Source organism: Mesocricetus auratus, unplaced genomic scaffold (assembly GCF_017639785.1).
Source record: "Mesocricetus auratus isolate SY011 unplaced genomic scaffold, BCM_Maur_2.0 Super-Scaffold_100006, whole genome shotgun sequence".
NCBI lineage: Eukaryota > Metazoa > Chordata > Mammalia > Rodentia > Cricetidae > Mesocricetus > Mesocricetus auratus.
Window position 1 is genome coordinate 33,231,796 of NW_024429190.1, and position 26,286 is coordinate 33,258,081.

Below are 26,286 nucleotides of genomic sequence, written 5' to 3' on the forward strand. Positions count from 1 at the left end.
CGGCCTCCGCCCGTCCCTCCCCGCCACGCGCCCACCGCCCCGCCTTGCGGGCCCGCCCGCCCCTGCTTTCCACGCCAGGGCACGCGCGCCTTGGGACGCACGAGACGGACACCTGTCGGGGCCCGGCTCCGCGAGATTTAGGGCGCACCCCCAGCCGCCCGAGGGTGGCGGCGGCGGTGGGGAGCACGTTCTCGCGAGGTTTCCTAAATTTCCCACGGCTCGTGTTGTGTCTGAGCCGGGCGGTGGAAGGCGGTCGGAAGGAGGTGTAGCGTGAGACTCGGCTGCCCGCATTGCGCACATGCGCAGAGGCTCACGCGCGCGCCGCGCCAATCCTGCGGCGCCCGCGAGCGGGTTTCGGGCGGCGAAGTCCAGTTGTCCGGGTTTTGTGGCTCCCTGCAGGAGGCAGCGCTGGAGCTGGGAATCTCTAGGAAAGGAAAGGGCCGGGAGGGGGAGCGGGGAGGAGCGCAGGTAGGGGCGGGGCGGGGCTCCGGCCTGCACCTGGCTGGGAGCTGTGGGGTGCGCGCAGCGGGCGGGCGGGCAGAGCCGGGCCACCCGAGGCGAGGCTTCTCCGCAGTCACCTGCGCGCCGCAGCTCGCGCGAGCTGCCGTGGGTTCCTAGGCAGTCTGAGCTCGGCGGGAAGCTCGCTCCCGAGCGCCTGGGCTGGAAGTGTGGCTCGCGGTGGGGACTCTGATGGGTGGATGCGAGGTGGACATGTGGGGGCGCCTCCGCCAGAGGCTGACCTCGGGCTGACCTCTTATCGCTGAGGCCACAGAACCGAGTCCCCGAAGCTTCCCGTCTTCTGCAGAGCTCTGGAAAGGGCCGGGCCACGCCGTAGTCATGCCCGGCCCACCACGTGTGCGGGTAGTAAGCGAGGACAGCCGCTGGCAGGGCGCGGGGTCCGGATCTCGGTCCGGTCTCCGTCGCCCCAGCACCTGGTATACCAAGATTAGCATAAAGGAGGTGTCCAATGAACGTCTGAATGAATGAAAAGGGCTGGGAACCCGCTGCGAGCGGGAAGCCACTTGGAAAACACCCACTTGAGGAGGCGTCTGCTCTAGGCCTGTGAAACGCTCACATTTTCCCAGGACCCCTCCTCCCGGCCCTGGGGCCCCGCCTCCTGACCCCTCCGGTCCTCGTCCCCGTAGTAATCCCCTCCGGTTTTCCTCAGTCTCCACGTACGTCCCCCGATGGCGCATCCCAAAACCCGGATAACCGGAGCGCTCCCCATGGACTACGCGGAGGGCTCGCCCGCGGAGGAGCGGCGTGCGCATGCTCCATCGCCGGGGTAGGTTTCCAGGGAAGGCAGCGAACAGGATCCCCTAGTCCGCGGGCGGCGCGAGGTGGCAGGCTCCCGGCGGCGGCGGAGCGGGGAAAGGCGGCGCGGGGGCCGGGTGGCAGCGATCAGCGAGGCCGAGGGAAGGGGCGGGGGAGAGGAGCAGGGAAAGGCGGCGGGGGGAATCTCGCGAGGGTTGGAGTTTTGGCGAGAGTTTGTGGAAGATGGCGCCTGTTGTGACAGGGTAAGTCTGAGGGGGCAGCGAGTGCTGGGAACCGGGAAAGTTGCGGGCGTCTGACGGCCCGCGGCAGGCGGCGGGCCGGGGCCGCGCGGCGCGCCTAGGCTCGGGAGGGGGCGCGGGCGGCGACGCGGTGGCGCGGGGCGGTGCGGTGCGGGTCTCGCCGTGCGCCGCGGTGGAGCGGGCTCCGGCGCGTGAGGGCGGGCGGTGACGAGGCCGGCGGCTGCGGGCGGGCGGAGTGCGGGCGGCGCGCGGGGCCGTGGGCACCGTGCCCGCCGCGCGCCCCCTCGGCGGGCCCGGCCGGGGACCCGGCGCAGCTTTGTTCCCGGCGGCCCGCGTCGCCCGTCCGCTCCGCCGCTGCCCCGGAGCCCCGGTGCTTTGTCTCTGCGCGCTGCCCCCCGCGACTCTGTCCCCGGCCCTTTGTTTCGCCGCCTTCGGCGCTCCGTGGGAGCCGCTGCGCGCCCCGCATCCCGTCTGCATCTCCTCGCCACTGTCCTTCCTCCCGTGCCCCTTTGTTGTGTGCCTCTCCTCCGTAGCCGGGTGACCTGCCACAGCCCAGGCACCAGATCCCTGCCTTTCTCTTTCTCCCATTGTCTTTCTCCTGTGTATCCCTCTCACCTTTTTCTGTTTGGTCCTTAGTCACCCCCAGAGGCTTTGTCTCCCCTATCTAGCGGCTCCATCGCCTAGCGTCCCCTTCCTCTCGCGTCACTGCTTGCTTGATTTATCCACTGCCCACTGTGTCTGTTGAACTGTCTCAGCCCGGGGGACTCCATCTGGTGCTTCTTTCTAAGTGTGCACAGACTCTATGGTTTGCTTTTGTTGTTTGAGTCTGGTTAGATGCTTGGGGGGGGATACTTAAGTTTGCGCCTCCGCGCCCCTCATTTCCTTCGCACCCCTTTCTCTCAGGATCACCCCAACACCAACACTATCACCACCCCCGCTGCCCCCCACTCCCCCAGTTGTTCTCCTGGATTAAAGCGACTCCAGTTTTCTTTGCCATCTTTCTGGGCCCGTGATTGTTTTGCTTGGTAACAGTAGCGCTGGAAAAAGAGCAAGATCTTGATAGCTGTTGCCCTCCATCATTGGCTTCCGACGGCCCGGGCCAAGGGCATCCGCAGTAGCGTTGCACCAGGGTTACCCGAGGATTGATGGAGGTTATATTGTAGACGCAAAGGTATTTTTTTCCTTCCTGTTGGTGTTGGAAAATAGTTTCAAATATTCACAGTGGATATTCATTTGGTGTGAGTAAGAGGTGAATGGATTTTGATGTTGAAAACTTATGAATATTGGGGTGGAGAATTGTATTTTTTTTCTAGAATCTAAATCTACAGTTTGTTTTCTTACTCCTGCTTTACAAGGAAGTGAAATCTCGCTTTTTGATAAATGGTTTTTGATAAAGGGGATTGGACAAAGAGTTTGCTTTTTAGAGTTTACCATTTATGATTTTGAATTTGCAGTTGGTGATTTTTACTTCTGTAGGTGTGGCGACTCCTGTTTGGGATCAGGTGCCACAGAGCAGAGGCAGTTTGGTTTGATAAATGCTGCTTTTAGCATCTTCGTGGAATACATTAATTACAGGCAATCAAAAGACAATGATAGCTTTTAGTTCGGTTATCCTAAAGAAATTTCCTTCTGTTACAGGAGCAGTAAGTTGTTTCCAGCTCTTATTGTTATGGTCATGTTAAAAGCTTGGGGTGATGGCTAGGGGGTGTGGTGTAGGTTATTGTGTACTAATGGCCTGAGTTGTTGTGCTAATGTGTCAGGGTTGTTAATTTGGAATATACTGTTCTGGAAATCTACATTTGTAAGATATGTTATCCATAGAGCCATATGCAGCTTCATCTCTTTAAAGTTGTACACAAAGGGCTGTCGATGAGGACACAGAAGATGAAGTCTGAGAAATGTTGGCACGTTGGAAAACTTTAAAACCATGATGATTAGAATTGATAGGATGCTTTTTTTCCCAGTGGAAGTCGTATTTTTATGAATGATACATGAAGTTTGTGTGTGTGAGAGAATTTGCATTTGTCATACTTAGTGTATAACTCTCCAGGTTAAAATCAGGCACACATTGGTTCTGACTGAAAGCACAATGTGAGTGCTGTGTAATAATGGAATGTAGTTTGCTCTGATTTGTGCATTTAACAGCTGGGCAGTGGTGGCATTTGGGAGGCAGAGGCAGGTAGATCTCTGTGAGTTCGAGGCCAGCCTTGTCTACAGAGCCAAGTTCCAGGACAGGCCCCAAAGCTACACAGAGAAACCCTGTCTCAAAAAACAAAACAAACAAACAAACAAAAAGAATGGTCATGAAGTGAGTTTTACAGTTGAGTTGTGTTGCTTCCAAGCATGCCAGACTTTCATACTTTACCCTGAGTGATTATGTAAGAATTTCCATGCAAAAACGGTGCCTGACAACAGCTATTTGGAAATGTACAGGATGGAATGTGACTGGAAAACTTTCTAAGTATTGACAATTTTTTTTTTGAGACGGGGTTTCTCTGTATTGTTTTGGAGGCTGTCCTGGAACTCGCTGGGTAGACCAGGCTGGTCTGGAACTCACAGAGATCCACCTGCCTCTGCCTTCTGAGTGCTGGGATTAAAGGTGTGCACCACCAACGCCCAGCTGAGTATTGGCCATTTTAGCTTTAAATTTATTATCTCTGAATGTTTGTAGGTACACTATGAGATTTGTTTTATTACATAGTACTTCTAGGGCATTCATTTTAAACAGTTAAACTTACGTTAAAGTCACTTTTTTCCATAACACTCACTGATTTCTCCTGCTATCTCTTTCTTATATGGGTAAGATAAAAACCAAGGGGGACACTGCTATTGCCAGATTTAATTCATTAGATAATCTTTGGTATCATGAATGAGTAAGACATTAGGAGAAAATGATTGTCTTAAAGTTCTTACAGGTTTTAATTCTGAGGTTCACTCAATTTTAGAAATAGGACATGCTTGAAAGCATTTTGCATTTTATTTCCTCCTAATACTAAATTCATGTTATTTCAGCTAGGGGCAGTATTTTCTCATGGATTGACTAAAAGTTGTTATTTTTGGCATTTGTCTTTGTGATTATTTCCAAGTTATTCTGTTTCCTCTGCCAGTTTCCTAACTCTGTAGAATGGGAATGGAGTAACTGCCACATCTGCAGAGATGCACCCTGGGGTTTTCAGAGTCCCTTTAGACGAACAGTATGCTTAAGATCTAGGAACTGTTATTGAAATGAGCTGATGTGAAGTAGGTCATATTTTATAGGAAGTCAAGTAGGAGGTTATGAACTAAGTTCTTGGCAAGTTACAGGAGTGACAGTGGAATGGAAAGAAAACCCGACCATGTATTACAGTTTGTATAAAAGATATATCTTCCCTATAAATTTAGAGGGAGAGGGTCAAGCGAAACAATCTTGTGTAAGAGATTGAAGATCATAAAACTGAAGTGTAATGACACATTGTAAAATTGTGGGATGCCTTTATTGATTTCTGCATGTAGTAATAGTTTTTAAAAGATACTAAAGAATGTTTTCCCTGAACTCTTAGCCAGATCTGTTAATAGTAATGAAAACTTTTATATCTGGCTTATATATTTTTGTCATATGCTTTCAAGAATATTTTTTGACCACTAGGATGTAATTTTAGACTTTTGGTTTTAGGGGAGGTTCCCCCCTTGTTTGTTTCTTTGTTTTTTTTTTTTTTTTTTTGCTCTTGAGACATTCTGTAGATAACTATTGCTGAAACCCATTGCTCCTATTGGCAGTTGATAGTCAGGTGTCATCTGGGCTTCCTCTCTCATTAACCCTTTACTTCTGAACCACTGAAGGAGGTTGCACCATGTAGCCCAGCCAAAGGCTGGCCTGGCACTTCAGATACTCCTGCCCTTATGCCTCCCCAGGGCTGAGCCTTTACTTCTTTCTAATTACTAAGAACTGATAGTTTCCTAAATAACCCTTTTAATCTGTCTTCATCCTTAATGCCACAATGCACACTGACGTCACTTCTCACCTGTTTTACCACAGGCCTCTTTCCCCTTCTAGATATACCTCTAGATTCTCTAGCTTCCACATAGCCAGAGCTGTGGTTCTGAACAGTAGTAAATCAATCGCTGTACTTTAAAAAGCTTTCAATGGCTCCCCCTACAGTCGTCAATGGGATAGGCAGCAGGCTAGAAGTCTTTGAGGTCACATTAAAGATTTGCTCTGTGTTGGGTTCCAGTGTGTTTCCTTCCGCTTAACTGTAATATAATCAGGCTAGTCTACCCTTCCTCTTCCATCAGTTGTAAGATAATTATTCTTAATTCAGAGGGTTTCTAGGAGGTTAAGTGAGATAATAGTTGAAAGCATTTAATAGAATTCAAGGCATACACTTAGTTTTTGAAAAAAATCTTTGCTAGTGTTTCATAGAAAGTTATGCATCGATATTTATTTCATAGGTGCTTTTTTTTTTTTGGTCTTTTGAGACAGGGTTTCCCTGTGTAACCTTGGCTGTCCTGGCACTCACATTGTAGACCAGACTGGCCTTGAACTCTGCCTCTGTCTCTCAAGTGCTGGGATTAAAGGCATGCACCACCACCGCCCGGCTTCAAATCTCATTTTTAAGAACTTGGAGTTCCTACACAGGCCCAGCAGTTTAATTCTTCCCTAAACTTTTTGAGATTGAGGTCAGAGAATAGTCTAACCAGATTTATCAGGCTAAGTTCCATGCCCCTGCTGTGTGTTAATAAAAGATTGGTGTAATTCTCTTGGAAGTATGTTACTTAATTGTAGTATAATCATATTCAAATACTGCTAGTTACTTGGTGACAGATACCATTTTCTCTTAATCATTTATATATTATACTCACAAGCATGCCCTGTACTTAATAGGGAGTCAGCAGAAATTTTTAAACAGAATGCTTATGTTACTTTGAAACATGAATGTACTGTGGCTATATAGTCTGAATTTAGTATATGTAAATTGCTCATGTAATAAGATACTTGTGTATCTCTTGATTACGATTCTGTTAGAAAACCTTTGCTGATGAACCCAAAGGAATTGGTGTTCTCAGCTTCAGGTCAGGCTGTCACATAGTATTAGAAAACGTAGTGAGGCTCATGGAAATACCTTTTAGATGATAGAAAACACTGCTGTAAATTGTCCAAGAATGACAAATGTAAACTTCACATTTTGTTTTTATGTGGTTGGTAATCAAGTGACTCTCAATAGGTTTTTATCTAGTTATAGACAAGATTTTTGGCTAGGGAGATAGCTTAGATTTTAGTACTTAGGATATGAATTTGAGTCCCAAATGCTGACATCCCAATTCTGGGGAGGTTGAGACAGTGGTCCCTTGGAGCCCCTAGAAGGCTCCCTACTAGGTCATCCAACCCTCCTTGGTAAGTTTCAGGTGAGAGAGACACACAGAGAGACACAGAGAGACAGAGACCAAGACCCTGTCTTGAAAAAAGAAAACAAAATAGTGGACAATGACTGAAGAATGACATCATAAGTTGTCCTCTGGCTCCATATTCACATAGAACATACATACAGTCAATCTCTGAAGCTCAGCTGGCCTCAAAGTCAGGATATTCCTGAGTGCTGGGATCATAGGTATGCTGTAGCCATCATGTCCAGCTGGTTCCATTATTTTTAAGTGTTTCATTTACTTCTCAGATGCATTAAAAAATACATATATATATGAAACATTAGGGCACTAAATAAATTCATCTTTAGGAAAGCTTATATTTACTGATAATTTCTTCATCAGATTCTATCTTTATAAAATAGGGAGTTATACTTTCATTGTGTTTATCTGCCAAGTATATTGTGACTATGTTGCAAGTGAAATTATAAAGATCCAACAAAACAAGGTGTGAGTGATTTGTAAATAGTAAAATATGGAGCTATTTTGCTGCCAGTTTCCTTGGTAACCTCTCATGGACAAGGCTCAAGATAGACTTTTCTATTGCATCCTGTGGCTTGTGGGTCATGTTTTAGGAAGGCAGCAGTGTGTTTAGTACATAGGACCGCAGCCCTTGAGCTATGTGCTTTGACATTTTGAGCAGGCATATTTGGTAAATTACTGCTTCACCAGGGATGTTGTTATTGAGTCACCCCCAGCTTTGGGGTTTACTTCTTGCTGTTCATGGATCTGCTTGGACAACCACAATAATGAATGTTGACTGCCCAGCTGTTGCTGTCTTTCAGACACTCTGTCCGGCATTTCTGGATGCCTCTTAGAGCCTGGCATTACATCATGATGTTGCTTATGTCTCATTAGGCCTACTGATGAATGAAACAATAGTCAATGTATTTTTCAAGCATACATAACATTTATGGGGATGGAGGAAGCATAAGTGGTGGTAATTGTCTTATCTGTGTAAGTATTTGGTTTTTTGATTATTTGTTTTGGTTTTTTTTTTTTTTTTTTTGGTTTTCCGAGACAGGGTTTCTCTGTGGCTTTGGAGGCTGTCCTGGAACTCGCTTGGTAGTCCAGGCTGGTCTCGAACTCACAGAGATCCGCCTGCCTCTGCCTCCCAAGTGCTGGGTTTTGGTTTTTAAAGGCAGGGTTTTTCTGTAAAAGCTCTGGCCGCTCTGGAACTCAGTCTGTAGACTAGGTTGCCCTCAAACTCACAAGGATCCCCCACCCTGTCTCTGCCTCCCAAAAAGCACATGCCATCGCCACCTGGCCTGTATAAATATTTGTGTAAATTTGTTGGGTTGAGAAAATGCACAGAGGTACACACAGCATCTGTTCAGTCAAACTGGTAAAGTCTCTGGCAGTACTGGGATTAGTTAAAGTATTTTAAGCTTATATGTAAGAAGAAAAGGCAGAAACCATTTTTTTAGGCATTGTAAGTTGCAAAGACGTGAACCAAGAGTGCTGCCTACATCTGATGGATGTGAAATGGAATACACCAACCCCTTTGCTATGATTCCTCTATTCCTTTAGCATGTTTGGTTGGCACTAGAGCCAATTTGCATTGTTAATTAGATAATACTCTGAATTGTAGAATAGTTTCTCATAAAAGTGTCCTGTAAAAGTATTATTTTGTGAACGTGTTAGAGGATGTAATAGAAGCTGAATAGAACCATTGTTATAGGGGCTTGTAAATTATAAACAGCTTTGCTTTGGACACATCTTAATTTACTCAGGATTCCAGGATATACTAGCTTTAGACTGGTTTGCATTGGAACAAAGTATTTTCCTCCTTTTCTGTAAACCCTTGAAGGCCTTCTGCAGGCATATTTGTTCAAATTGTAATTTTGGTTCTAAATGTGAGAATAGTTTCCACGCTCTGAACCAGTTAATTCTGTTACCAATCCTTATACCAGTTGAGTAAGCAGAAATGTGGGGGTCCCAAGACATGAAGAGAGTAACTTCAGGGAAACGAGGCTGCCTTCCCTTAGTATATTTCACTATTTGTGTAGTAAAGAGACAGTTGTTGAGCACATGGATAGTGTTGGTAGAGACACTGATATTGATTATGTTCAGTTGAAGGGATATTTGTAGTAAAGATGGGTGGTAATAGGGAGTTTTAATTAAGCCAGAAATGTGGTTTGGGGCTCTTTGGAGAAACTTGTCAAGCTAAGTCAGGGAATCCTAGAGAATACAGGCAGGTTTTAGTTGACCCAAGGCTTGTTGTAAATGGTAAAGTAGATTGGAATTGGTGTTGATCATAAGAGAAACATAAAAGAGGTCCATTTTGTGGGTAAGCCTAGGAATGGAAAGGTAAAACAGCTTTTTTTTTGAGTCAGTGTAGTATTGGAAACTGTGGAATCAGTGTACTGTCTGTCACTAAAGTAGATCTTTGGTAATGGGCATGTTAGTTAATTTTAGTCTTCATGGTGTTGATGTGAGGATCGAATACAGTAAGGGAAGTAGTTTTGGAATTAGTAGATGCTGAAATAGTTTAGTATCTCCCCCTTTTGTACTGAGGGATTTTTAGATAATGGAAAAGAAGGGAGAACAAAATCTAAATGTTTGAAACCTGAATGTTGACATAATGGAAGAGTGGGTGAAGTGAATAAATGTAAGAGAACCTATGTATAAAAATGTTCAGAGTTTTTTAATAAATAAAAATATTTACATGTGTGTAGATAACTGCTGTGGCAGTTAACCTTGTTCTGCAATTGTAGATTCATCTGTGTTGTATTTGTCTAATCTTTCTGTGAAAGCACCAGAGCCATTTTATTTGTCTGTAATAATTACATAGACCATCTCCCAGATTGCTACTTGCTGGATGAGTGGCTGTGCCTGAAAAGGATTTAATAGTATGTAATGCTTGCCACTAGGTGGCACTTGGCTTAAGTGATAAATCTGATATTCTGTGTAGAGTGGGTTTTCTACTTATATGGCTCACATAGAAACTGACTCTTGGATTAGATTCACCATTCTGCATTTCTGGACTATATTGTTTGAAGTGGAATATGAAAAATATCAAATAGAAAACCCAGAGTGTTACAAAGGAGAAAACTGAACAGTTTTAGATACAGTCTTACTGTAGGAGGATTTTTTTTTTTGTTGGTAAGACAACATTTGTAAGATTTCTTTAGAGGAGAGTGTGGCAGTGTGTTTCTTAGAGGATTTGTTGACAGATGGTAAAATGTGGTCTGTCCTGACAATGAGGTATAACTTTTTTTTTTTGACCCACTTCCTTACCCCCAGTTCTGAATTCTCATTACTGCGTCCTGGGCTATACACAATGTATATTAGATTCAGGGAACTAATTAGGAGCTGGTTCTAAAATCCTCACTCATTTTAATAGACACAGGCAGGCTAGGTAGTTCACAGGTGGTTAGACTGAGGTTCAGTTACTGGCTCCTTCTTTGGGTTTTTTGTTGTTGTTTTTGTGTGGGAGCATATGCTTGTGCTTTCACTCTTTTCTATTTATTTATGCCACTTGGCCATCTGTTACTGTGTCCAGCCTTTCTTTGTGTGAACCAAGAAGAACAGAAGCAAGGTCTGTAGCCCCTCAGGCCTAGTGGTTTACATCTGCCAGCATTGCTGTGCAGTTGTCAAGTCTTCCTCCTTTGCTGCCATCCTACTTTTGCTTTTATTTGTTTTTGAAAATGGGTCTCAAGATGTAGTCCAAGTTGACCTTGAATTGATTACTTAGCTCAGGCTGCCTCAAATTCACCTCTTACTTCAGCCCCCCACTTTCTGGGATTAGAGTCCTGTACCTCACTCTACCTTGTTTTTGTATTTGAGACAGGAATTTACTATGTAGCTTTGACTGGCTGTGAATTGCTATGTAGCAGTCTGGTCTTCAGTTACTCTCCTGCCTTGGTTTCCCCAGTCACTAATCACTATATCCAACTGAGATCTTCTATTATTGGTATTACTTACAATGCATTGTCTGTTTCTGACTGACTCCTTACTGCATACCTTCTTACCCACTGAGGACATAGTTACTTCTGCCTCACTCCTCTCTACATTTTACTTAGTTTATACCTGGCTGTCCCTGGAAGAAGATGGAAGGGCAGAGGGTGACAAGAATGACTTGCACATAGAAAAAATGCTATAACTTTAAATTTCATGCTGAAAAGCTGACTGGCTTATAAACTTGATGGTCTATATGCTAAGGCCGTACTCTTAACTATGGAGTTAGTAAATCTTTTGTGTTTGTCATCTCTGCTTCAGATGTCAAGGAAGTGGATTAAATTCATTTTGACATTCAAAGATATTAGCGATATCATTTGGTTATTCACTTACAGCTTACTAATGAATGCCATTTGACTAAATAAATTGTTGGTTCACCGGTGTAACTTTCTTTTAAACAATCAAATCTAGGTAGCTGTTCCTTGCCTTCTCTATTGTATTCAGTGTACACAGTTTTGTGCCATGTCATTTTTTACACTTATAGTTTCTCAATTTTATCTCCTGGAAATTGTCAGTTGGTAAATTAGGTACTTGTTAAATTATATAACAATTCACTGTGGACCAGGCTGGCCTGGAACTCAGAGGTGCACCTGCCTCTGCCTCCTGAGTGCTGGGTCTAAAGATGTGTGTCATGGTTGCCTACCACCACCCACCACTCCTTGACTGATGTTAAACCTACATGCATCTGGTAGTCGTGCCTTGGCTCTTTCTATAGTTACTTTGTGTAGTGGAACTTTTTCCTTCCTTTCAAACCTCTGGCTTTGTACCTACCTGTAAGGCAAGCATTCTATAGGCTACATCCCTAGCCATGGAATATTTTCTTAAGGGTTAATGTCAGTCACATTAGTATGTACTTGATTCTTTTTCTGATTGGAAAAATGTTACAAAAATATAAAAACTTATATATAAATGTATCTTATAAAGAGAGCCATTGTTATAGCAAGGATTAACTATTGTTAATATTTGTCAGCATGTTCTTTTTTATAAATGCAAATGTTAACATTTTGTTTTATATTAAAAATGTCAACAGATACTAAAAAAAGATGGGGTTAGGGGGCTGAAAAGATGGCTCACTTGTTATTGCTTTGGATCTGGGTTTGGCTTTTATTTCCAGCATCCGTAAGTGGCTCACAAACATCTATATATCAAGTTCTAGGGGTCCTTGCTCTTTTCTGACCTTCATTTGCACCAGGTACAAGTGATACACGGACATACCTGCAGGCAAAACACCCATGCAATGCAATACAGTAATAATGACAAGATCGGGGAGTTGTTTGAGTCCTCAAAGTCAGTCTTATGTACTGGTGGCATCTCTCTCTCATGGAAATTTGAAGGTCAGATATGTTTAACTTCAAACTCTACTTCCATTGTACATTTGGGTTGTATTTCCCCACCCTGTACCAACTTTGCTTTGTATTTGTCTTTCCATTTGAATGCTTTCATGTTGCTACTAGGGGCAAGGCAGTTCCTGGTTTAAGTCAGTGTGGTAGAATACTTTAAGGAAGGGTGACAGTATTCTTTTCTATTAGATAACTATAAAAGTAAACACATTTAGAAATGTGATTAAAGTTATATTTGATTAGATTCGTTTATACAAAAAGTTTTGAAGTAACAAGAGTTTATCTTTAAATTTTCTATTTAAAAAAATTTAAAATAAGTGTCAGGCATTCTTGACATGCTGCTTCATTAGACAATGCTTTTTTACTTTGTGTTTTCAGATCCAACTCCCCTTCCCAAATCCCCAAATAATTCATTTTCTGCCTACAGATCAATTTCAAGTCTTGTAATTATTATGTAAAGATATAGCATGGCTTTGGGTAAGAGTGACTACTTGCTTTGTGACTAAAATTTCTCCTGGAAACAAAAAAAAGCAGAGTCCTTAGGAGGGCCAAACACACTGCAAAGGGCCTGCAACAAGAGGCTGGCCCTATGGAATTGGTTATGTCCAGCTTTTTTTCATTTCTTACTTCAGCTGAAACAGCTGCTGCCCTCTTTCTTTATGGTACCTCATGTCATGGTGTCTCCTTTTTATACTCCCTCCTTGTTAGTTGTTAAAATACAGTGTGAGTGTGTGTGGGGGGGTGTTGCTTTTATTGATACAATATCTTTATATCCTTGACTGACTGCAGCAGACTCTACTGCTTATACATGGTCTTTCCTTTTATACTTTTGTCAAAAATATGGTTACTTTTCCATGTCCCCTCTTTGCTGTATTTGTTACTTTGTCATTACTTTTAGTGTTAGATCTGTGTTTCTAAAACGCGTACTGTCTATTCTGCAAAACAAGGTTGTTATATACACTACATGCATCCGTGTCAACTATCTAGTAAGTTTCATACCTTATAATAGTGCTGCTGTCCTGACCGGTGGAGGGGGGCTCCCTGGGAAACATTATCTACTGTTGGCTCTCTGTGTGTGTGTCACTTCCTTCTATTCTCATTTTTTCTTGTTTTGTTGATGACCAGATCTTTTCATATTCTTCCAGGTGTTTCTTACTTTTCTGAGAGTAAGAACATTTTTCTCCTTGTTTACTTCAGCTGTCTTATTATTGAGGTCTGCCTCATCCTGCAGTTGACTGTTTCTTTCTTTACTACTCCACCACCCCTACTATCACACCAAGTTCTTTTATTCTGTAGTCTATGACTGTGGATAGTTCTTCCCCAGTTAGTATTTGGAGGGGTTATAAGGCTACTTGGTAACCTAGTTTTGTTGTAAATTTGTATCTATGAATTTTGGTTTGGTCATCTGGTAGCTGCCTTGTATTGTGAGAGATGGTAAAATTATGTGACTGCTGTTTCCATCCTGAAGTTCTTTGGAGTTTTAAAAAAAGGTATTAGACATATGTATTAACTGTAAACTAAGTCAGTGTGAATTGCATAAAGTCGTTTCTCTCTACACAATGTAAGTTCCAACCCTCAGAGATAACAATGCTAAATTGTCGGTGGGCTGTTTCTTTTCAACTTGGAAATTATTTTCTTGGCATGTCTAGTGTCTAGTTACAGGTTTTATGCTTATTCTTTTATTATTATTTTGAGACACGATCCTCTAGCTCAGGCTGACTTGAAGCTAATGGAGTGCCTAGGGTGGTTTTGAACTGGCATCCTTCCCCATTGCTGTGATTACAATGTGAGCCACTGTGCCTGAGGGGTTTTTTTTTTTTTTGATTCTTGGAGGTTTGAGTAAATGTGTGTGTTGAAAAGTGAATGAAGGTTGTAGAGCTAAGGAGGGTTTCCTTTGCCTCTGTCCTGTAGAGTTGGCCCTTGTTTACAGTTTGTAGTAGTTTTCTAGACTTCTCTGGCATGCATTGACTTGCAGAGGTGTTCTTCTCAAATTATGTGTTCTGCTAGTCCTTGCTTCTGTTGCATAAATTGGACAGTATTAATTAGGCAGCACCTTGTTCTTCCACTTGGGTCAGGAAGCAGTGGATGTCTGGGAGGTGTGGTTTCCCAACCTTTTTTTTTTTTTTTTTTTTTTTTTTTTTTAAGACAGAGTTTCTCTGTGACTTTGGAGGCTGTCCTGGAACTAGCTCTTGTAGACCAGGCTGGTCTTGAACTCACTGATCTGCCTGCGTCTGTCGGGATTAAAGGCGTGCACCCAGCGTTTCCCATCATTCTTAATGGCTGCTTGGAGGTTCTTTCCAGCTATCGTATTTCTTTATATTGATGCCATCGATGTATTTATGAAAATCGAAAGCATGGATATTTTAAGGTGGACTTTCTGTTTTCAGCTGCACTTATTATCCATTTACATTTTTATTATGAATTGCATTTATAAGTTTATTTTTCTATCGAAGTCTTTTTCTCAATTTGTTTGAGAACTTATATTTTTCCAATCGTTCTTTGGCCAATTTTCTATATTAAATATTTTCTCTTATATTTTCTGTTGGTTTGTTTTTCTAGAAAGGGTTTCTCTGTGTAGCCATCGATATCCTGGAACTCTAGAACAGGCTGGCCTTGAACTCAAGAGATCCATTTGCCTCTGCCTCCTGAGTGTTGGGATTAAAGGTATGTGCTTGCCTCTGCCTCCTGAGTGTTGGGATTAAAGGTATGTGCCACCACCACCTGCGTTTGCTGCTTCCCTTAGCTTTTTACCTAACTGATCTTATTTTTGTTGAACAGGCATTAAGATTTTTATGTAGTCAGGAGTTTTGTGTTTTATCTCCTTCATCCTGCCTGGGATTATGACAGCATTCTTAAAACATTCTTAACCCGCCTCTCCTGATGCATTAATCAAATTAATCCTGTCAATAAAAAATTTGGAGTCAAATATTGGGGTAAGAATCTGAAAGATCTGAGAAGCAGGGAGCAGCTGCCAGTCACTTCCTGCTTCCTTCCAAAAGGGCTAGGATCCTCTCTCAGCCCTGCCTTACTACTTCCTGTCTCCTCTTGTCTACAATCCTCCAAACCTCTATGGTTAATTTTGGTCAGCTAGTGGATGGCTTTGCCTTCTGACACCACGCAGGCTTTGACAACACAGTCAAAATATCAAACACTTCCTCCATGCTCTTTTCACAATTTAAAGAAATTTAGCCCTTTAAACTGTTTGGGGGGGTATTTATTGATTGGTTTATTTAGGTAGGTATTATAAAATATAGGATCTAACTTTTTATATGCATTGATTATTTTGCTCAAATGTATTTCTTTGTGAATTGGAGCTGCCATGTTGGTGCTGGGAATTGAACCTGGGCCCTCTGGAAGAACAGACTGTTTTTCTGTGGTCCATTGGGCCATCTCTTCAGTCCAGGATCTGTCTTCTTTAAAGAGGATAGTCAAGTATACAGCATTTCTAGATCAGGGTTATCTAGAAGCTTGACAGAAATGCAAACTGAATTTTACCCCATAATTCTTGTATAGACACTTTAGGGTCTACCCACCTGTTTCATCAGGCCATCAAGAAGAGGCCATGCATGCTGTGGTTTGCAGACACTGGCTCTAAGGGCCATTGAGTTTGTGCCCTAAAAGCCTTGTCTATCTTGTCTAGGTTAAGACATTGAACTCAGCAGCTCTTTTCCTGCTTTCTCTATCCCAGTTTTTACCTTTTTGCGGAAACAGTCTATAGTGGCCACTGCTGTTCTTTGCACACACACACACTCTCCCTGGTTCCCACCACTCCAAAATCACTCCTTTCAAGTTTACTAGTTCTCTTCACACAGTGGAACTTCAGTGGCCATCAGGTTCTAATATCTGATTTAACTCACTTCAGCAGCATTTGGTGTCCTGGGTCAATTTGGGGAGTGGGAAAATTGAGAGATTGTTTTGGGAGATCAAGATTCCTTCTCCCATGTGGGTCTGGGGCTTGAACTCAGGTTTGATAGCAAGTGTCCTGACACACTGTGCTGTCTTGTCTGTATACCATATGCGATTTAGTTACTTACTTCTCACTTTCATTACTTCTATTTCATTTAAATCATTTTCAAAGGATTTAAAACATTCTGTGCCTCGTGTGTACTTAACAAATTATCATTGTTTTATTTAGATTAGTGCTCCATTCTAAGTTTGACTTCCTAAATTCTGTAATATAATTGTGACATAAAATGAAAACTATTTTTTCTTTTTTTTTCTTTTTTCTTTTTTTTGGTTTATCAAGACAGGGTTTCTCTGGCTTTGGAGTCTGTCCTGGAACTCGCTCTGTAGAACAGGCTGGCCTCTGTCTCAGAGATCCACCTGCCTCTGCCTCTGACTGCTGGGATTAAAGACATGATCCACCAACGACTGGCCACTTTTTTTTGTTTTGTTTTGTTTTGTTTTCAAGACAGAGTTTCTCTGTATTGTTTTGGAGGTTCTCTTGGAACTCGCTCTATAGACCAGGATGGCCTCGAACTCACAGAGATCCACCTGCCTCTGCCTCCTGAGTGCTGGGATTAAAGGTGTGCACCACCAACACCTGGCTGACCGGCCACTTTTTTATTTTGCATTTCAATATGAGTTTGGGAGGCCATTCATTTTGTGGCAAGAACATAAGCTTATGGTTATGAGAAACATTCTGCTTCCAACTTATGGAATGCTAAAGAGGTATAAAGTGCTTCTAATAACATCTAAATTGAAGGTATTGCTATGAATTCAGTAGTCTTATAGTTAAATACTTTAAGCACCATTGATGACTTTCTTTTGTTTAGAGATGGCTGTGTGTGTATGTGTGTGATATAGCTCAGACTAGCCAAAGATTTATGTGCCACTATGCCTATCTACATTGATTCTCTGCGTTATACTCAAGTGCTTTTAATTTTAGTTGTATCTAAAACTGTTTTATACATGTCATTTTAAAGTCTGGTTGTTTTATAAGATTGCAGCTGTGGATGTGGCATAAAAACTGATGAGCCCCTGTATCTCTAGCCTTTGTGGAGCAGTGAAAGGCTTCTTACAAACTAGCCACAGCTGCATTGAATGCTGTGCTTGTGGGTTTAGAAGTGGGGGTGACACTAAGCAAGAGAGTGTTTCTGCCTTGGTCATCTTAATGCTGCTCTTTTCTTTCTTTGCCTCCCAGGAATTTGGAACATTTTTGCTTGGTTATCTTAATGATTTTTTTTTCTGTCTAGACACTATATCTTTAAAGCATTTTATGGGCATTCTGTCTGACATCTAGTAGTGGTACTCAGTTGCCATTATAGGAGACAAACACTACCTGTGTCCACTGTGCAAAGTTATGAACATGGAGTTATTTGGAACTAAGTATTTCTCTATTTGAAAAGAGAAATCACTACAATGGCCAAAATAAAGTTTTACCATGATTTTTTTTAAAGCAAGATAGTTACTGTTGCTTATTTATTAAATATCTTTATATTTATCTCAAAATAGAAGACAATCCTAAAATTTATTTTATTATTATATGTCTGTCTGTCCGCCTGTTTTTGAGATAGGACCTCATTGTATAGTCCTGGCTGGACTGGAGCTCACTATGTAGACTAGGCTGGCCTTGAATTTAAAGGCATCTGATTGTGTCTCTGCCTTCAGAGTACAGGAATCAACAAAAGTTTGTGCTGCCATACCTGTCCACTTTTCGTGTGTACACACACACACACACACACACACACACACACACACACACACACACACACACACACACACACAGACCCACGGGGCTATGTTTACTGTTTGTGAAAGTTTTAGATCATATGTAAAGTTTAACATGATTTCATACTGTAAAACATTGAGTACTGAAGATAATCTGAGAACAGGTTATAAAGGAAAATAGAGATTATAATTACCTAAATATCTACTTTAATTTTTGGTGTGCTTGGCTCAGGATCTTGCACATGCTAGGCAAGCACTCTAATCCTCCTCCTTTTCCCTTTTTAAATAAATAAAATTTGTCTTATCTTTCCTAGTAGTTGAAGTGTTTGAACAGTGATGTTTCACTGTGTGGAATGAGTTTACAGAAGGATTAAAAATGAACAATTTTGTGAGTTGTATTGGTTAACCATACTTTTGGATACAAAAGCATTCCCAGTGAGTTCTGATTCATTATCAAGTTTTAACAGTGGCTGTAGACTAGCAGTGAGAATAATTAGCCAGAAAATACTATAAGGGTAGAGATCCCTTTGTGTAACATTTAACTTTAATTTCCTGGCCAGTTTATATGAATAATTAAAATTTTGAAGCAGTTAGGATTGTGCTGTTGCGGTTGATTCCTTGAGCTCACCAGGCAAGTTGAAATACTGTTTCAAACATCAAGCAGATGGTTTTCCTATTGCTGTTCTGAGAAGAACCTCCTGAAGTTCGTGATTGTGTTGGATAATTTCCCAGTCATACCAACTCAGTGTACTTTGGAATGATCATGCCTAGTAACAGAATATGATGTAGATATGTGCTTCCCACAGTTGGAGTTGTGTATGCTTAATCATGCTCTAGGGGAAGGAAGGACACTTCCTTTACCTAATGGATGAATAGTCTTCTCCAATCCCAGGTAATTTATTCTTTCTTTCTCTCCAGTTATCCTTTCATGAATTCCTTAGCTGCTTGTTCACCCTTTTTACTTTCATCAACACGCTCCCCCACCCCCCATTATTTTAGGCAAGGTCTTTCCTGTTAGCTTCAGGTGTGCTTTGAATTTGGGATCCTCCTGTCTCAGTACCCTGAGTGCTGGTTTTATAGGCCTATTGCTGTTTTCATTTCAGTGTGCTATTTTCATTTTAGTCAAATGACAACTTCTATTTAGTGCTTTCAGGGTGGCTTATAATAGAATTATAGGTTTCATTGTGCTGGGGAAGGCATGCAGCCATGCTATGGTTTACAATTGCAAAACCATCTTTTCAGTTAGTTCCATAGGAAGCTTTGGTGGAGACTTTACTTGCTCATAATAGGGTAACTTTCCCTAGTTTTCGATGTTGCTTGACTTCTCCTGTGGGAAAATTTAAAAAAAAAAAAAAAGAAATTTGGGATATCCATACATATTTGAGCTCTTAAAAATCACTAAAATTCTAAAAACTTTGTAGACTCCAGTTTAAATAGCAAGAAACGTTCAGTCTACTTTAAAGTCCTATCTTGATGATATCTAAAAGCAATCCAGTGTCATTTTGAGATAGTGTGAAGATGAATTGTGTTTTGAGGAAAGAGAGTAAGGTTTTATTTTTCCAATACAACTAGTCAGACCAGTTCTAAGAATGAGTAGAGTTAAAGAACTCTTAAAACTTTGTCAAGAAGCGGAGGAATTTTAATGCTTTACATGTATTCCAAGGGAGCATTGGTAACACTTATTAGGGTGAGATGACACTGAAATAAATGGACGGTAGAAGAGTTCAGTTATGTTGGGAGAAGTTTTGGGTTAGTTGACCGAGACCATGAGTTGTTTTGAAGGCTGATTCAAGGGAGCTAGATGAAGGTATTCAGTGGCCAGTCATATATGGGATTCTAACCTAAGAGGTCAAGATTTGAAAAACATAATCGAAGACTAGTAGATGGTAATTAGAGCAAGTTCCTGTGGAGAACTAAGCAAAAACAGCTGGGAAGCACCCACATGTAAGAAATGAGTAGAAGCTGGTGGTAGAAACCGGTAGTAAGAGCAGTAGTCCTCAACAGTGCAGCACTCCCACTCAAGAAATAAACAGAGAGACCTTGGTCACTGGGTCACTTACTGCAAAGAGCAGAAGTCTAACATCTGTTAGATTTAGGAGTTGTCAAGAACCTGTCAAGACAGTTGTAGTGAACCAGTTGGAACTGCAGTGTGATATGGGCAAGTTGAGTTGGGTTGGAAAGAAGTAAACAGTAATGGCTCTGAGTGTGAAAGATGAAAGCTATGAAACTGCAATGGAATTTTGAAAAAATAAAAATCATAATTTATGTTGGGAGCATTTATTCATGTGTATATTTGATTTTTGTTTCTTTCAAGTATCTTGCATGCCTTGGTAACTTCATCATATAATTTAAAACAGAAAATGGTGGTGGTGGTGGTGGTGGTGGTGTGTGTGTGTGTGTTTGAGACAGTGTCTCTCATTGGCCTGAAACTGGCCAAGTTAAGATAGGCTGGTTGGCCAGTGATCCCCAAGATCTGTCTACCTCTACTTCCCAGCACTAGGATTACAAGCATATGCTACCATGCTCAGATTTTAGGTCCTTATACTAACTTTACTTACTGAACTGTCTCTCCAGCCCCCATTTCTATTTTTACGATTTCGTCAGTGGAACTCTTAAAGGTAATTTTTAAAGGATTGACCTGTGTGATGCTTGTTAAAGGGAGGAAATGAAGGCTAAGTTGGGAAGAACATTAATTCTAAAAGGCTATCTTTAGCCGGGCAGTGGTGGTGTACCCCTTTAATCCCAGCACTCTGGAGGCAGAGGCAGGCAGATTTCTGTGAATTCAAAGCCAGCCTGGTCTACAATGCTACACAGAGAAACCCTGTCACAAAACAACAACAACAAAAAACACCAATCTTCACTAAAATTACAATCTGGTTTGGGGGTATATATAGGTCAGAGAGAGCACTTACTTACATGAAGCCCTGGATTCAATCCCTAGCACCATACATAAAACAATTCTGAAGTATTCCATATTGGTAATACTGGCAGACAAGGTCCTCAAATGGTAATCTTCAAGATGCTTCCACATTTGTAGTCTGCAACAATTCTTTTCCTTGTAGAGGCGATTGCATACATGTAACGTAGTTTTAGCCTTTTCATCTGTTGTGCAGACTTGGGTTATTTATATTCAGTTGTTTCATTCATTTGATTAGTTACTTTTAGTGATTAAAGTGAATTGCATTGTTATTGAAGAGTGACGGATGCATTCACTTTGGTAAAACTAAAGTCTGTGGTCTTAAGATTATTTGTTGGAAAATATTTATCATGGGGTCAATATGGAAGATCGTAAAGCACAACTCAAATATATATTGAGCACTATTAGGAAAGGGACCTAAAATGGACATGCTGTAACTACCATATCGGCCAGAGGTGCAGTGTAAAGTTAGCTGGACTTGGGAGACCTGGAATTTTTTACTCATTCACTTCTTGTGAGTATTAAGTAGTATTTCTTGTGAAGTCTCTCAGTGATGTGAGTGTTGTCAGATAGAGATGGACTTGTTAGTGAGTTAGTATCCTATACCACTTGTGAAACTCTCAAGTCCTAATAATCGGGTGGTTATGTTTCTGTTTTAAGTCACAATGAAACAGTTACCTAAGAAGGGGTACCAAGGGATATTCTTTTCTTAGTTTGTTACTACCTAGAAGTCACATCTACTTTCAGACTTATGTATACTTAGTGGCTATTGGACAGAGTTAGAATTGTACCTACAACTGAGACTGATTTCTGTCAGTGTACCCCATCCCATCTCAGAAAATAGGTTGTGTTTTTTGACTTGTGACAAAACTTTCCTTAATATTTTTTTCCTGTTAGTACTCACAGAATGCTACTGCATACCATCAGTTTTGAGAATTGGCAATGGGAAGTTGAAAAGCATGAGAGAACACAAAATAAGCGTGCAGAATCATAATCAGAAATTGAAGCAACATGCGGAAGTAAGCCCCTGGAGGCTTTTAAAATAGCTTTTTACCACAGTTCTTCAGCTTTTTGTATTTTCTTTCACTCAGTCTTATTGTAGAAATTAAGCTAATGACTGGGACTGGAGAGATGGCTCAGAAGTTAAGAGCACAGGCTGCTCTTCCAGAGGTCCTGAGTTCAATTCCCAGAAACCACATGGTGGTTCATAGCCATCTATAATGAGACCTGAAGCCCTCTTCTGATGAGTAGGCATACATGCAGACAGAACACTGTATACATAATAAATAAAGCTTTAAAGAAATCAAGCTAATGGAAGGCACTATTGAACAGAGAAGTTTAGCCTGTGGAAACATTCCATAAATGTTACCCATAAAACTCATTATTTCTAGGGCAGTGGTGGTACACACCTTCAATCCTAGCCCTTGGGAAGCAGAGACATGTGGATCTCTTAGTTTGAGGCTAGCCTGATCTACAAAGTGAGTTCTAGAACATTCAGGGCTACACAGAGAAACCCTATCTAGGGCCTCCCACAAACAAACCAACAAACAAGTAGTATTATTTCTGATCTATAAGTTTGAGACAGTAGGGTATTGTGGTTAATGACTTCAGGCGAAATTGACATCGTTGTTTTACTTGAATATGAAAAAATATTAAGTTAGCCTGTAGAATATAGTGAAAAATTATTTCAACTCAAAATGTGTGGAATTTCTTTCCCTTCATCAAGTTAACAGTCCATTCTGTTGCAGACACCAGCTGGGCATCCTCCAGTTAATTAAGTTCTAAAAACTGGTATGAACCACCCCTGGTAGTATAGGCTGGAAATCCCAGCTATTTGGGAAACAGATGTAGGAAGATTGCAAGTTCAAGGCTTGCCTGGATTACAGAGTGAGTTTAAGACCAGCCTCAACACTTTACCGAGACTGAGTTTTTTTCTTTTGTTTTGTTTTAAGAAGACCAGAGATATATTCATTGGTAGAGAACCTGCTCAGTGTGCCCCAGGTTCAGTCCCTCAGTCCCTAGCACTGCATGGGGGAGGGGCTCTTCAGACCCACATCTTTGGTGTGTGTGTGTGTGTCTGTGTTTCTGTGTGTGTGTGTCTGTGTGTGTATTTGGTTTTGATTTTTTTTGAGACAGCATGTCAGTATCCCAGGCTGACCTAGAACCCAGAACATAATTAGCCGAGGCAAGCCTTGAACTTATGAGATCACTTTGTTCACCTTCTGAGTACCAAAAGTAAAGGCATTCTTATTTTTAATTTTATAAAGATTTCTGCATTCCTTTTTGGGGAGATGTAGTATTCACACTATTGCTCTGGAGCCTTGTCGGGCTTCAGACGTGAAAACCTTTTGCCTCAACTTATGTTGAGGCATGCCCACCATGCCCAGCTCTTACCACCTTTTAATGGTCTTTAAAGAATGTTTTATATTGAAACTCATGGTGGTTGAAGAATGAAGACAAAATCTGAAAGAATAAAAAAATTATTTCTATAGGAGGTTAAGTTCTTGTATAGTATTTCCTGACCTTAGTTGCTTGCTTTAGTGGTGAAGTTTTCTTGCCCTTTATAAAGAAAAATATGATCAAAAGATAAGAAACTTAATTTTTCTGGTTTAAAAGTCTACATTTAAATAATTCCATGGCCTATACTAATGTATATCAATCAGCATAGTATGGATTGGGTTGTGATGCACACCAGTGTGGATGGATATATTAAGCACAGACTATTTTCTCATATTTAAAAGCTTTTTTTTCAAATTATATGTATGTGTGTACAAGCATGTGCATGTGAGTTTAGATGCACTCACTCAGAGGCAAGAAGTGCTGGATCCCCTGGAGTTGGAGCCCGTGTGCTGGAAGTTAAGCTTGGGTCTTTAACCCCTGAGCCACTTCTGCAGTCCTCTTCTGAAATATCTTTTATCCTGATAGGTCAGTTCTCATTTTCAGACACGAAATTCTCAGGTACACAGAGGGCCAGTTACAACCAAAATTCAGTTGTCATTGTTTTGGGACAACATGCCAGCACTAGAGCTTCTGTTCCTTAACAAGATTGTGCAGCAGTTTTGTAGTAGGAGCACTCTGAAATTCTAAGTAGAAGATGTACTTTAATTTTTAGTTCTTTGGTATACTACATGGGTTTTCTCTAGGCCAGTTATTTGAGTACAGATGCTGTCTCCTGTAGAACATGGCTCTTCTGGTCGGATGAGGCAGGAAGTCCAGTACATTTACACTTTTGTTCTCTGATGTACTTGTATGTTTGCTTGCTTTCCAATGGCTCACTCCCCCCCCCCCCTGTGTGGAAGAGGAACTGTTTTAGAAGCATTCATCTGGTATCCTGTGTGTAGGATGAATTTATTTGCAGGAGCATAGTGTAGGAAACAATATTGCATTCTTCTTCCATGAGGGGACAGACATGTGTGCACATAAGCACACATTACTAACTTGTTTTGAGCAGAAGTGGGAGGGCCTGGGGACCAAACATGGCAAAATCATTAGTTTGAAAAGATGCTGTGGCTGAAGACAGGAATTTCATTGAACTAGGTCCTTTAGTTCTGTTTTCATTAGTTTCTTTTACCCTGGTCAAGCTTTCTTATATGTAGTTCTGCCATCATTGTCAGCTTTCTGTAATCTACATTACACCTATGTTCCTCACAACTAGTAAAACTCTAAATCTTAGAAATGTGTCGTCGTCCCTCACTGGACTTGGAATATGCTCAGACAGGAAATTGTTTCACTTTATCCTTAGCACAGACTGCAGCCCTGTCTGTCCCTCCTTCACCCTTTTCATATGCCCAGAGTCTTTCTCACTCTTTCTCCTTGGAAACTTGCTCTGTGGACTAGCTTCATTAAAAGTTTCCTGATCTATCATGCTAAAATAATTTAAATTGCTTTATGACAACAAATGTATATATTCAATGATAAGTTATTCTATTGTGTGCAATACAAATAGTCTGTATTAAACTTGCAAAGACTGTGAGTTCTTAGTAGATATAAAACTGCAGTATATGAATTTATCATATCTTAATTATGAAATGTTTTTAATGTTTTCTAGTTTAAAAATTGGGTCAGGGTGAAGAGAAAAGGCCTCATGTCTTCCAGGGTGCTCACAGAGCAGCAGTGAAGCAGGAGTAGGTCTTCTCTTGACCTAACACTTAACAGAGGACTTCTGCGGTCAAGCCCCACCTCCACACAAGCAAGCGAGTAGATGATTCTGTCCACTTGGCTGTTGTAGTTCAGTCTGTTCTTCACTATCTTCCCAGAAGTAGCATTAGACCACAGGTTGAGGATACAGTTCCTAAGACTGCTCTGTCTCCTCAGACTCTGGGCACAAGCTCTAAGTCATTTTACCTGTACTTCTGAAAGCTTAGCTATGGAGCAGAGTTCCCACAGGACTGTGGGCAAAGATAAATACTGCTCTCAAGTTGATTAAGGAGGAATATGCAAAGAATACTAATGAGTCAGATGAAGAGATGGGTAGAAGAAACAGTAAAGACAAATTTGTGGGAACTGCTAGAGAAACATCTGTGTAAAGCAAGTGCTGACAGTGTTGCATAGTGGCCACAGTGGCTTCTTGTTTTTCTAAGTCACAGCAGCAGTTAACACAGTGCACTAGTGCCTTAATAAATCAACACTTAAGTCCTTATTTTTGTTTTTGTTTTTAAGTTATTGAAATTATGAGACTATCAATTCAAATGGATGCATTATAGTTCTTCGGAACCATTATGATCTCAAAAGCAAAGGAGAATGAGATACACGGGCTGAGGTGTTGTGAGGTGCTTCGAAGTGTTCCAGTGTGACTTACCTTAACATGTTCTTGAAGTACTATGGCGTGGATTAAAAGGTATGCTTTTAGAAATCTCTCAGTGATCCAGAGGTCATAGGTTGAATCAACACTTAATAATTCTGTCATTTTTTTCATCACAGTCATGGTTATGGATGTATCATGGGGTTTTGTTGTTAAAATCACAACCTTTATGCCAGAGGTTTTTACCCTCCTCCCCTCTTTTGATGTAAGTTTGTGGAAGACACCAGGATAGTTGCTTTCCTTACACTAATTGTAAAAGACTATAATTTATTTCATCATATAGTTTAGAGATACATAACTAATGTTAGTTATGTATCACAGACTATTTCTCTGCAATGCTGTCACTTCATGGTGGCCTGAACAAAAAACAGTTGTATAAGTTCTTCACTTAGGGTATTAATGTGACTAGTAAAATGATTCCTTGTACTGCTTGTAAGCAGTATTGTGTTGTAAACAAACAGTATTGTCCTTTGTGGAAAAAAAATCACTTAGAGGAAAATGAGTGATTAAAAAAATATATGTGTATATTGTGAGTTCGTGGATATAAGTATGCAGTTAATCATACATGTGTTCACAGTATGTAGTCTTGTAATTGTGGTCCCTAGGAGTGGTAAGTCTAGACTCTGTAACACCTACTTATGCATTAAGGTTCTTTACAGTTTTTATGTTCAGAAAATTTTACTTGCA

At 41.4% G+C, this 26,286-nt stretch overlaps 1 protein-coding gene across 7 annotated transcripts in view; it reads left to right on the top strand.

The window, feature by feature from the left end:
• The first annotated feature begins 1,026 nt into the window (after positions 1–1,026).
• The window catches only part of Rbpj (recombination signal binding protein for immunoglobulin kappa J region), a 75,772-nt gene continuing 50,512 nt past the window's right edge, over positions 1,027–26,286 (top strand). Inside the window, exons 1-2 of one of the 7 annotated variants that reach the window (XM_040747080.1) lie at positions 1,170–1,285; positions 25,458–25,635. In XM_040747080.1, coding sequence (XP_040603014.1) covers positions 25,619–25,635 — 17 coding nt within the window. In that variant the 5' untranslated portion in view covers positions 1,170–1,285; positions 25,458–25,618. Of the gene's footprint in view, positions 1,286–1,424; positions 1,518–1,857; positions 2,686–24,785; positions 25,636–26,286 lie in introns of those variants that run through there. The other 6 variants (XM_021226405.2, XM_021226406.2, XM_005068766.4 and 3 more) reach the window with 6 other exon arrangements.